At 41.6% G+C, this 13,968-nt stretch overlaps 1 protein-coding gene across 2 annotated transcripts in view; it reads left to right on the forward strand.

Annotated features, from left to right (window-relative positions):
• pld1a (phospholipase D1a) overlaps positions 1 to 13,968 on the forward strand; it is an 86,807-nt gene that overhangs the window by 958 nt on the left and 71,881 nt on the right. Inside the window, exon 2 of one of the 2 annotated variants that reach the window (XM_062040934.1) lies at positions 6,482 to 6,591. The exons of the other annotated variant lie outside the window; for it this stretch is intronic. Coding sequence (XP_061896918.1) covers positions 6,482 to 6,591 — 110 coding nt within the window. The remainder of the gene's footprint in view (positions 1 to 6,481; positions 6,592 to 13,968) is intronic. 2 annotated transcript variants of the gene reach the window in all.

A 13,968-nucleotide genomic window follows, 5' to 3' on the forward strand; every position in this document is an offset into this window, starting at 1 on the left:
TTTGTTGTGATGCCCCGCTGGATGCATTAAACAATGTAACAAGGTTTTACAAAATAAATCAACTCAAGTTATGAAAAAAATGCCAACATGGCACTGCCATATTTATTATTGAAGTCACAAAGTGCATTATTTTTTTTAACATGCCTCAAAACAGCAGCTTGGAATTTGGGACATGCTCTCCCTGGGAGAGCATGAGGAGGTTGAGGTGGGCGGGGTTGAGGTAGCAGGGGGTGTACATTGTAGCGTCCTGGAAGAGTTAGTGCTGCAAGGGGTTTTGGGTATTTGTTCTGTTGTGTTTATGTTGTGTTACGGTGCGGATGTTCTCCCGAAATGTGTTTGTCATTCTTGTTTGGTGTGGGTTCACAGTGTGGCGCATATTTGTAACAATGTTAAAGTTGTTTATACGGCTACCCTCAGTGTGACCTGTATGGCTGTTGACCAAGTATGCATTGCATTCACTTGTGTGTGTGGAAAAGCCGTAGATATTATGTGACTGGGCCGGCACGCAAAGGCAGTGCCTTTAAGGTTTATGGGCGCTCTGTACTTCTCCCTACGTCCGTGTACACAGCGGCCTTTTAAAAAGTCATACATTTTACTTTTTGAAACCGATACCAATAATTTCCAATATTACATTTTATAGCATTTATCGGCCGATAATATCGGCAGTCCGATGTTATCGGATATCTCTAATTATTATTGATGTTATTATTATGAAAAAGGACGACAACGAGGCATCTTGCAATGGTAAAAGTTGATTTTGAAGACAAAAAATTATTTTCAAGGTAAAAGTTGATTATCCGAGTACACAAGATATTACCGTCAGTGTTTCCCACACATTCATTTATTTGTGGCGGCCCGCCACGAAAGAATTACGTCCGCCACAAATAAAAAATTTAAAAAAATTTAAATGTAAAAAAAAATTATTATTTCTTTTTTTTTTGTCCTGTCCAGCTTCACAGGCAAATCATATAGTTGATGTAGATGATCATATCAGCTGTTTGTATTAAATGTATTTCTATTAGAAACACAACATGTGTATATAACAAAGGGTGCAAAGTGTGCAGGCAGTAGGAAACACATGGTTAAGTGTGGGGAGTAAAACTAATGGCAGTCTAAAGTTCAACATTTTTGGAGCTCTTTGTTCAGTGGATCAGATGTTTGATGAAGCTCTGTGTCTATCTACCACCACTACTGTTTTATGTTTATTTGTTATAGGACACCTCTGCCTCTGTTTCACTTTATGTTGCTGGTAAATAATATGCTTGTAGTAGTCGGCTAAAGTTAAATGATTTAGTATGCACTAATTAAAGGGGCAGAGCTTTAAGAGACATTTTAGCTTTTATATTTTATAAGATATATTTTTTGTAAGAACCACAATTAATAAATATATTTCAGTGAATAACTTATTGTTCAAATCTGTATATAAATATGTACATAAAGTGTTGTAATTATATTGTAAAATGGATGGATGGATGGACGTTTAAAACAAAACTGTTATTATTAATTAGTAAGTATACATTATTTGAGCCTTTTTAGAAAAAATCATATCATTGTAGTAAATTATGCAAAATACTCGATGATGGCCACGCCATACCCTTGGCAGTTTATGGGAAACACTGACCGTCTATTCTTAAAACCCACACAAAGACATTATTGGGGAGTAAGGGTGCCAAATAACGATGTGTTTGAAGCAGAAGACATAAAACGGCAGGTTTTTAAGTTTCCACGCTTTACTTTGTATCTCTTGCTAGTCCTAACAGAATTGCTATTGTGACATCCAGTGGACACATTCAGAACAGCAGTTTCTTTCATTTAGAAAAAAAAATGCAGCTCATTTTAATACTTGGCAAACTCATCAGGCGGGCCGGATAAAACCTGTTGGCGGGCCTGATCCGGCCCACGGGCCGTATGTTTGACACCTCTGTTCTATACTGTAATACTGGATCTGGAGGTGCTGGGAAACTGTTCAACTTACAACCTATGAGTGTTCTTGTATTTATACCTTTCTTGAGACAAGGAAAAGTAGCTTCCATATGAGGAGGTGTGAACCAGTGAGGACATAAATCATGCTCCCAATAACATTGCATCTAATAGAGAGACAAATACTAGAGTCCGTGAACATTGCTCCAAAGTCAGGATTTTCTGTTGATTTAATGTGTATACAAAAGTCAACATTGACAGGTGCAAAGGCAGCAATATATGGTCAAACAGGATAAAGAAGGACTTCCCTATTTATTACCTTAAAATACCTGCCAGGTGAACATCTGATTTGTCCACTTCTGGTGCTGACGTAAGACAAGTCATATGTGAGCATAGGATGAACAAATACACTACGCTACTAAGACTATAGTGGACATTAACACTTAGCTTCTACAGCTGGCTTGTACAAGGTGCGGCACAGGGGCCATCTGTGGTCCCTGACTCCTTTGTCATCTGTGGTCCCTGACTCCTTGTCATCTGTGGTCCCTGACTCCTTGTCATCTGTGGTCCCTGACTGACTCCTTTGTCATCTGTGGTCCCTGACTCCTTTGTCATCTGTGGTCCCTGACTCCTTTGTCATCTGTGGTCCCTGACTCCTTTGTCATCTGTGGTCCCTGACTCCTTTGTCATCTGTGGTCCCTGACTCCTTTGTCATCTGTGGTCCCTGACTCCTTTGTCATCTGTGGTCCCTGACTCCTTTGTCATCTGTGGTCCCTGACTCCTTTGTCATCTGTGGTCCCTGACTCCTTTGTCATCTGTGGCCCCTGACTCCTTTGTCATCTGTGGTCCCTGACTCCTTTGTCATCTGTGGTCCCTGACTCCTTTGTCATCTGTGGTCCCTGACTCCTTTGTCATCTGTGGTCCCTGACTCCTTTGTCATCTGTGGTCCCTGACTCCTTTGTCATCTGTGGTCCCTGACTCCTTTGTCATCTGTGGTCCCTGACTCCTTTGTCATCTGTGGTCCCTGACTCCTTTGTCATCTGTGGTCCCTGACTCCTTTGTCATCTGTGGTCCCTGACTCCTTTGTCATCTGTGGTCCCTGACTCCTTTGTCATCTGTGGTCCCTGACTCCTTTGTCATCTGTGGTCCCTGACTCCTTTGTCATCTGTGGTCCCCGACTCCTTTGTCATCTGTGGTCCCTGACTCCTTTGTCATCTGTGGTCCCTGACTCCTTTGTCATCTGTGGTCCCTGACTCCTTTGTCATCTGTGGTCCCCGACTCCTTTGTCATCTGTGGTCCCTGACTCCTTTGTCATCTGTGGTCCCTGACTCCTTTGTCATCTGTGGTCCCTGACTCCTTTGTCATCTGTGGTCCCCGACTCCTTTGTCATCTGTGGTCCCTGACTCCTTTGTCATCTGTGGTCCCTGACTCCTTTGTCATCTGTGGTCCCTGACTCCTTTGTCATCTGTGGTCCCTGACTCCTTTGTCATCTGTGGTCCCTGACTCCTTTGTCATCTGTGGTCCCTGACTCCTTTGTCATCTGTGGTCCCCGACTCCTTTGTCATCTGTGGTCCCTGACTCCTTTGTCATCTGTGGTCCCTGACTGACTCCTTTGTCATCTGTGGTCCCTGACTCCTTTGTCATCTGTGGCCCCTGACTCCTTTGTCATCTGTAGTCCCTGACTCCTTTGTCATCTGTGGTCCCTGACTCCTTTGTCATCTGTGGTCCCTGACTCCTTTGTCATCTGTGGTCCCTGACTCCTTTGTCATCTGTGGTCCCTGACTCCTTTGTCATCTGTGGTCCCTGACTCCTTTGTCATCTGTGGTCCCCGACTCCTTTGTCATCTGTGGTCCCTGACTCCTTTGTCATCTGTGGTCCCTGACTCCTTTGTCATCTGTGGTCCCTGACTCCTTTGTCATCTGTGGTCCCCGACTCCTTTGTCATCTGTGGTCCCTGACTCCTTTGTCATCTGTGGTCCCTGACTCCTTTGTCATCTGTGGTCCCTGACTCCTTTGTCATCTGTGGTCCCTGACTCCTTTGTCATCTGTGGTCCCTGACTCCTTTGTCATCTGTGGTCCCTGACTCCTTTGTCATCTGTGGTCCCCGACTCCTTTGTCATCTGTGGTCCCTGACTCCTTTGTCATCTGTGGTCCCTGACTGACTCCTTTGTCATCTGTGGTCCCTGACTCCTTTGTCATCTGTGGCCCCTGACTCCTTTGTCATCTGTAGTCCCTGACTCCTTTGTCATCTGTGGTCCCTGACTCCTTTGTCATCTGTGGTCCCTGACTCCTTTGTCATCTGTGGTCCCTGACTCCTTTGTCATCTGTGGTCCCTGACTCCTCTGTGGTCCCTGACTCCTTTGTCATCTGTGGTCCCTGACTCCTTTGTCATCTGTGGTCCCTGACTCCTTTGTCATCTGTGGTCCCTGACTCCTTTGTCATCTGTGGTCCCTGACTCCTTTGTCATCTGTGGTCCCTGACTCCTTTGTCATCTGTGGTCCCCGACTCCTTTGTCATCTGTGGTCCCTGACTCCTCTGTGGTCCCTGACTCCTTTGTCATCTGTGGTCCCTGACTCCTTTGTCATCTGTGGTCCCTGACTCCTTTGTCATCTGTGGTCCCTGACTCCTCTGTGGTCCCTGACTCCTTTGTCATCTGTGGTCCCTGACTCCTTTGTCATCTGTGGTCCCTGTAGTACAAACTGTAGTACATGTGAAACACTGTAGTACAAACTGTAAACACTGTAGTACAAACTGTAGTACAAACTGTAGTACATGTGAAACACTGTAGTACAAACTGTAGTACAAACTGTAGTACAGTGGTTCTCAAACTGTGGTACTTGTACCACTAGCGGGTTCTATTTAGTGGTATGCCAAATAATCACTTATTATATTCAAACACAGTGTTACTGTTCAAATTGTGTGTACTGCTGCAGTGGCCAAAAATGTCAAATTGAGTTCCATTTTCTACCGCTTGTCCTCTTGGGGTAGCAGGGGTGGCTGGAGCCTATCCCAGCTGCAATCTCTTGTTAGATGAAACCTCTGCTTTGTTTGTAATGAATACTTGGGCCTATTCTTTGGCAGCTTGGTCACAGATGACCGTGCTAATTTACGCTCTTGGGTCACACACTTTCATTTTTTATTTTTTAATATATTTATTTTATTTTCCTAATGGTACTTTAATTATTATTAAAAGTTTATTGTTTTTATTGGCGGGGATGGCTGGAGCCTATCCCAGCTGCATTCGCTTGTTAGATAAAACCTCTGCTTTGTTTGTAATGAATACTTGGGCCTATTATGCTACTGTATCTGAATGTGGGTCATTATGTTGGTACTTGGAGGGCCAGGTTTTGGTCTGAGGTAGTACTTGGTGGAAATAAGTGTGAGAAACACTGTTGTAGTACGTTTGATTATTTATGTTAATAATGTCATCATTATTCATAGTCATATTGAAAAAACGACATTATTCATCCGCTACTACAACTTATACAATTAATAATGTGCAGTATATTCTTCATCCATATCTACTACTACTACCTATACAAATAAATACAAATAATTTGACTATACTACAGTATATAATTCATTCATTCATAGTACTACTTCTACTAATAACAATAATGTCATAGTAATGTAGTGCATACTTTCATTCATAAATAGTGCTACATATACGAATAGCAGTCATTTTAGAACAATACTCTAAATACTTCCATCCATAACTACTACTACTTCTACTAATATTATTAATAATACAGTACATACTTTCATCCATAACTACTATTACCAGTGCTACTACTACGTCAACCAATGACATCATACAATAATGCAGTACATTCATAACTACTACTACAAAACATATGCATGTATTCATTTGTCCAGTAATAATATCATAATTTAGGAAATAATTTCCTACTTATATCACTTGTACTAATATTGTTAGTAACATAATTATGCAGTACATACATATTGTATGCCACTTATCCTGCAGTACATCCATTACTACTACTTCTAATAATAATAATATAGCAATATAAAACATCCTTTCATAATTCATATCTCTTCTTCTAATTCCATCAATAACATAAATATGCACTTCTACAGTATTAGTAAAAAACTGCGTGCAGTACACACTCTTCTCCACACGATGGCGTAAAAGATCATTGCTGTACTTTGCTTGAATTAAAACCAGGAACTTTTATTGAATGCAGTTTCATATTATTGGACCATTTGGAATGATAAAACTGTATCATCATTATAATATTTAAATGAATGATGTAGATGTGCATTCAAATGTGAGTTAAGCTACTTGTATTGACACATAAACACAGCATATTGTGTGGAAAATGAAGCGCAAAATAAGACTTTGTGGACAAAACAGTTTGGAGGCGATGACGTAACAAAACAGTGCGACTCCTCCCACTCTCCCTGGGCTCGAAAGCACCGCTGTCTGATTGGCCAAAGAATCCCCAAAGACCCGCCTTTCTCTTCCGTGATTGGTTGCGGAGTGGAGTAGCGCCGCCCACTTCGCTGAGGCTTGACTTGCTTTCTTGTGGAATACTTGAGAGGAAGAGGAGGAAGAAGAAGAGGAAGAAGAAGAAGAAGACTAGACGACATTCTTCTCCTCGTCTTCGTCACTACAGACACAATGTGGACGTCGCGGACACGCCAGGAGCAGGTTAGTACCCCGTTTTTGTCAGCTCGTGTTCTATTTGTGTCGCGAGAAGATGAAACAGGAGAAGTTCCAAAGTATTGCGTTCACAAGTTGTGTAGAAGTTGTGCAGGAGTTGTGTAGGAGTTCTCTAGTAGTTGTGTAGTAATTGTGTGGTAGTTGTGTAGTAGTTCTCTAGTAGTTGTGTAGTAGTTGTGTAGGAGTTCTCTAGTAGTTGTGTAGTAGTTGTGTGGTAGTTGTGTAGTAGTTCTCTAGTAGTTGTGTAGTAGTTGTGTAGTAGTTGTGTAGTAGTTGTGTAGGAGTTCTCTAGTAGTTGTGTAGTAGTTGTGTAGTAGTTCTCTAGTAGTTGTGTAGTAGTTGTGTAGGAGTTCTCTAGTAGTTGTGTAGTAGTTCTCTAGTAGTTCTCTAGTAGTTGTGTAGGAGTTCTCTAGTAGTTGTGTAGTAGTTGTGTAGTAGTTCTCTAGTAGTTCTCTAGTAGTTGTGTAGGAGTTCTCTAGTAGTTGTGTAGTAGTTGTGTAGTAGTTCTCTAGTAGTTGTGTAGGAGTTCTCTAGTAGTTCTCTAGTAGTTGTGTAGTAGTTGTTGTGTAGTAGTTGTGCAGGAGTTGTGTAGTAGTTGTGTAGTAGTTGTGTAACTCTCCACAGTTGTTTCTTCTTCCAACACTTTGATGTGTGTTGGAATCTCCAACTAACATTTATTTCCATGTCAACATTGCAACTTTCTTCCATGTTTGTGCTCCCTCAGCACAAGTCAAGTCACTAATTAGTGCATCATAATTATACATTGCAGTCACTAATTAGTGCATCATAATTATACTTTGCAGTCACTAATTAGTGCATCATAATTATTACACTTTGCAGTTCACAGCACTCCAAACAATGTTGTTGTTTTTTTTTTTTACAGCCGCCAGTGCTAAAGAAAAAGTGCAAAAGTTGAAACCTGGTGCAAAAAGTAACGTCCGAAGAAAAAGCAAATGTGTTTTTTGCTTTTTTCTTTGGCTTTATGACCGTATTGAGGTAGTGAGGATCATCAGGACTCCTCTTCCTCCTAGCCGGGAGATCGCAAAAAGCCGCTGCCTGACCAGGGCTCAGAAAATGTGCAGTTCAAGTTCAAGTTCAAGTCCTACTGAAAGCCACTACTAGCAACCACGCAGTCTGATAGTTTATATATCAATGATGACATCTTAACATTGCAACACATGCCAATACGGCCGGGTTAACTTATAAAGTGACATTTTACATTTCCCGCCACACTTCCGCTTGAAAAGGTCTATGTATGATGACGTATGCGCGTGACGTCACTAGATAAACGGAAGTATTGGTACACCATTGAATCCAATACAAAAAAGCTCTGTTTTCATCTCATAATTGCACAGTATTGTGGACATCTGTGTTGGTGAATTTTTGCAATTTGTTTAATGAACAATGAAGACTGCAAAGAAGAAAGTTGTAGGTGGGATCGGTGTATTAGCGGCTGGCTGCAGCAACACAACCAGGAAGACTTTGACTTGGATAGCAGACGCGCTATCCGACGCTAGCCGCCGACCGCATCGATGATCGGGTGAAGTCTTTCGTCGCACCGTCGATCGCTGGAACGCAGGTGAGCACGGGTGTTGATGAGCAGATGAGGGCTGGCTGGCGTAGGTGGATAGCTAATGTTTTTAGCATAGCTCTGTGAGGTCCCGTTGCTAAGTTAGCTTCAATGGCGTCGTTAGCAACAGCATTGTTAAGCTTCGCCAGGCTGGAAAGCATTAACCGTGTAGTTACAGGTCCATGGTTTAATAGTATTGTTGATCTTCTGACTATCCTTCCAGTCAGAGGTTCATTTATTTTGTTTCTATCTGCAGTTAAGCCCAATGCTATCACGTTAGCTCCGTAGCTAAAGTGCTTCGCCGATGTATTGTCGTGGAGATAAAAGTCACTGTGAATGTCCATTTGGCGTTCTGGACTCTCATTTTCAAGAGGATATAGTATCCCAGGTGCTTTCAAATACAAATCTGTGATCCACAATAGAAAAAGGAGAGAGTGTGGAATCCAATGAGCCAGCTTGTACCTAAGTTACGGTCAGAGCGAAAAAAAGATGCGTCCTGCACTGCACTCTAGTCCTTCACTCTCATGTTCCTCATCCACGAATCTTTCATCCTGGCTCAAATTAATGGGGTAATCGTCGCTTTCTCAGTCCGAATCTCTCTCGCTGCTGGTGTAAACAATGAGGAAATGTGAGGAGCCTTTCAACCTGTGACGTCACGCTACTTTCAACCTGTGACGTCACGCTACTTTCAACCTGTGACGTCACGCTACTTTCAACCTGTGACGTCACGCTACTTTCAAGCTGTGACGTCACGCTACTTTCAAGCTGTGACGTCACGCTACTTTCAACCTGTGACGTCACGCTACTTTCAACCTGTGACGTCACGCTACTTCCGCTACAGGCAAGGCTTTTTTTTATCAGCGACCAAAAGTTGCGAACTTTATCGTCGATGTTCTCTACTAAATCCTTTCAGCAAAAATATGGCAATATCACGAAATGATCAAGTATGACACATAGAATGGATCTGCTATCCCCGTTTAAATAAAAACATTTCATTTCAGTAGGCCTTTAAAGTAGCAATGATTGTCACACACACACACACACACACACTAGGTGTGGTGAAATGTGTCCTCTGCATTTGACCCATCACCCTTGGTCACCCCATGAGAGTGAAGTGAAGTGAAGTGAATTACATTTATATAGCGCTTTTTCTCAAGTGACTCAAAGCACTTTACATTGTGAAACCCAATATCTAAGTTCCATTTAAAGCAGTGTGGGTGGCACTGGGAGCAGGTGGGTAAAGTGTCTTGCCCAAGGACACAACGGCAGTGACTAGGATGGCGGAAGCGGGGATCGAACCTGCAACCCTCAAGTTGCTGGCACGGCCGCTCTACCAACCGAGCTATACCGCGGTGAGGGGAGCAGTGAGCAGCAGCGGTGGCTGCTCCCGGGAATCATTTTTTGGTGATTTAACCCCCAATTCCACCCCTTGATACTGAGTGCCAAGCAGGGCTCCCATTTGTATAGTCTTTGGTATGACTCGGCCGGGGTTTGAACTCACAACCTACCCATCTCAGGGCGGACACTCTAACCACTAGGCCACTGAGCAGAGACTCCTCCCACCCCCACCAAGGACTGGTTTCACCGCAGGACTCTAGAAAGAGGTTCCGTAGCAGAACCTCCAGGTTGTGTAACAGCTTCTTCCCACAGGCCGTAAGACTCTTGAACGCATCCAAATAATCCCCTCAATTCCCCCCAAAAACATATTAACTGGCTGGAATATAAAGACAATATAACTGACTCGGGTCTAGTCAGGTCTATTTTCATACAAAAGGCGCACCGGATTATAAGGCGCATTAAAGGAGTCATATTATTATTATTATTTTGTAAATGTAAAAGACTTCCTTGTGGTCTACATAACATGTAATGCTGCTTCAATGTTGCATAGATGATGTTTTACTCATCATCTTCAACTCACTTTCTGACAGTCTCTTCAGGATGCACCCTTTTGTGGGCGTGTCTTATTTACGTGCCTCCACTTGGACAGCGTCTTGTCCCTGTTGTAGCGGTGTAGCGTGCAAGGACGGGAGTGGAAGAAGTGTCCAAAGATGGCGCTAACTCTTTTAATGACATTCACACTTTACTTCAATCAATAACGGAGCAGCATCTCCTCATCCGCCGGAAATGTGTCCCGTGAAAAAGCGTCCGACCGGAACTCTCTAATATGTAAAGTTCCTTGGGTGAATAATGTAAAGTCACAACACCGGTATGTTTTAGTGCTTTCATGGTGAGTTTACTGACAGATATAAGTAAGAACTTTACACTACTTTATATTAGAAATGGCAACATGAATGTCACATAACAAGAAGAAGATTATCCACTACGGTGTCGGTACGGACTACAAAGGCGGACTCGCGCAATTTTTCAGGACTTATGCAGATAACAAATACAGATCAGCAGGTACCAGAAGGTAAGAAAAGTTGCTTTTGCATAATATAGTGAAACAAAACGGCAGATAATATGTCTTACCTTATACACACAGCATAATAATACTCCTATGTTGAAGCACAGTACAATCCATCAAGTGGTGTGGCTTCATAGCTTACCAAAGTCCTACTAAAACATTTTGATACATTTTTGATGTGTAATGTTCTATATTTTCAATGGAACATATCAAATATTGCTGTTGTTTACTTGAGTCATATTGCAGTCTACACCTATCTCTTATGTGTGACTGCCATCTACTGGTCACACTCATCATTACACTATGTACCAAATATAATAGCTTCGAGGTCGGTAAGCAAAACCAGAATGATTCCGTACATTAGGCGCAGCGGCTTATAAGGCGCACTGTGGAGTTTTGAGAAAATGAAAAGGATTTTAAGTGCTGATTCTAGTCTGTAAAATACGGTAGTTGAAGTTAGCACGTGCACTCACAAGGGCGTAGTACTTTAGCAGAGCATCACTTCATCATCATCACTTTACCTGTTTGCTGGTTTGCTTCTTCTTTGGCCTTTATGGGGGCTTATTTGTGAAAAAAAAACTAAAAAAGGGGCCATAATCAGTAGTGTTGAAAGTATAGCAGAAAAATATGCAGAGACAGTTAAGCTTGACAGTTCTATTGTTCTTACGGCGGTTCACTTCTTTTTACACTTGCGTGACCGGGAGGAATGTTAGGTGCTCACGTTACGGCTTTTGTCTAAGTAGTAATGGTGGTCCGCTTCTTTTTACACCTGTAAAGTCGCCTCACGCGACCAAAAACATGATCTTGTGCGGCTGGTCAAAGTTTCACGGCGGAACAGGTGTTGCCATTAGAGGAACGCACCTGACCTTTGACCTCGGCCATCTTGGGCGTCACGTTTAAAAAATGTGTGTCATCAGCGAGGTCACTAATGTGGCATTGTTCTTTTCCCCCAGAAGGTGGGCTTGTTTTGCACCTTGGCAGCAGATAAGTAGAATAGTTGCAAATGTCTGGACGAGGCGACACCAGGAGATTGCATGATTCAAAAAACTATGCAATATTTACACCTTTTTAACCTTTAGTTTGGTCCCAGGGACCCAGAAGGGAGTCAGTCAAAAATAAAATAAAAATAAGCCATATATTTGTTCATATATATTATTATTTGAAACTTCAGTCTATCCGTCGATATAAAGTTAAAAAAAAATTAAATGTTGTATGCCCTCTTTGTCAAAGAAAACCCTGTTTTTATGGTAAAAACTCCAAATATGTAACATTTGCCCCCCAAAATATTTCAAAGTGGAATATTTAATGTGAAACAATTACAGCCTTAAAAGGGAACTGCACTTTTTTGGGGGGAAATTTGCTGATTGTTCACAATCTTTATGAGAGACAAGAAGACAGAAGTGTTTTTTTTTGCATTCAACATGTAAAAATCAGTTTGTTCTCAGTGGCTAGCAAAGTAGCTAATGGGAGCGATCCATTCTACCTCTAAATCACTTGAAAATGCATTCCAAAACCATCAAAAATACTTAATTCCTGTAATAACCAAACTGAAGCAACATAGTTTTTGTAAGAGCAAACACTGAGGAACTCTTTTTTAATAGCGTAACACATTGGTGTTAGCCGTAAAAGCTAACTAGGGCAAGAGACAAGCTAGCCAAAACGTGTTTGAGTTTTATAATGCACAACACTATGCGATAAGTACTGACTGAAAAATGTAAACAATCCTATTACAGTATGTGTAAAGTTTTATCCCACATTTCATGTTTTGTTTGTACACAGCTAGCTCGACAGTGTATGTAGTTGTAATAACACGCATGATGTGCTGCGTGTATCACGATCAACATTATAGTGACTCACTCCATGGACAGTTGTCTGTTTGGTGCAGCAGGCCGGGCACGGTTTTTCCTGTTTATTTTGGGTAAGCACTCCATTTATGTTGAAATAGCTTTGCTCCATGCTCCACACGCACAGCATCAAAGTCACGCCGACCTCACTCTCTCGGCTTCCGTCTGCTCCAACGTTTCACTCTCTCTTGGTGCCGGCTTCTATAAGCAGCAGTTCATCCTCAGTATATTCGTGTTCAAAAAGATAAAGTTGTGAATCTTCATTTGTCCAACAATAGTCCTCTGTGTTGTCTGTTACCTAGTCTGCCATGATTAGAAAACACACATTTGTTGCCAGAAGTGTGCTGCTATGGAAACGGAAATAAATGCGCTGAGGAAAGAAGTTCCGGCAATGCTTAAAATGACCAAAATACGGTAAATATTGAACATATTGTTATGAAAGTGTCTGTTACTACATTATATATATATATATATATATATATATATATATACTTGCAGTGTGTATATAAAAGGTTGATGGAGAGTTTTAAAGGGCTTTGAAGGCTACAACAGTGACTCCCATTAACAACATCTTCCAAGCGTTTTTTTTTTATATCATTTTTAAAATCCTAAATAAAAACGTATGTTCTTGTCTCTCATAATGATTGTGTACTTTAAGCAAAATTCCCCCCAAAAAGTGTGGTTCTCCTTTAAATAGATCAATAATTCATAAAAACATTGATTTAAATCATTAGTATTTTTTGAGCAATGACAGTAAAACAAATAAAATCCCACAACAATTCTAGGGGACTCATAAAAGTGTTAAAAATAAATCATACTTTTTTTTTTTTTACTCTCGAAATCAACTTCAGATTTATCAGTCGATTATAGATTTTTATTTGGTTTTTTTATTATTGTTTTATGCCTTTTGTGTCAAAAAAACATTTTTTTTGTATGTCTCACACACAAAATATGCTTTATTTTCCCCAAAGAATCTCTCAAAGTGGAATTTTTTTACACGTTTGCTCTATTGATCCACAATTTGTATGTGCTTTTTTTAATAGATTTGTTCAAAAATTGTTTTTAGGACGCACTTTGGTCACCTGCGCTTCAGTCCTTGTGGTCCGGCACGTCCCCACAAGTGACCGTGTGGAATGTTGGCCTGACTCAGTGGGGACGAGCGGGCCCATAAAGAGACCGAGCGAGCGGTTCCCTGTCTCCCTCAGCACAATGCGGTGTTGTGTTGACGCCACGGCGGCCATGACGGCCAAGATGACATAATAGGCAGCTTTAGTGTGGGCACAGAAGATGTCTCACTTTCTTTCCTCCATCCTTTTCTGTGCCAACAGCAGTTTGGCAGCACAGCAGATCTACTGTACATTGTGTCAAGAACACACTCATGACTTCATGTTTAGTCTTTATGTTTGCCAAGTCTTCTCAGCCTCATATTTGCACATAACCCATATTTACATAGCAATACTTCCTTATTGTATTGCTAGTTTTCACTGCACGGGGTGAGCGATACGGCCTAAAGTCTGCATCTACATGAGATACTAGGGGTGTCCAAA

This window comes from Entelurus aequoreus, linkage group LG03 (genome assembly GCF_033978785.1).
Source record: "Entelurus aequoreus isolate RoL-2023_Sb linkage group LG03, RoL_Eaeq_v1.1, whole genome shotgun sequence".
NCBI classification, from domain to species: Eukaryota; Metazoa; Chordata; class Actinopteri; order Syngnathiformes; family Syngnathidae; genus Entelurus; species Entelurus aequoreus.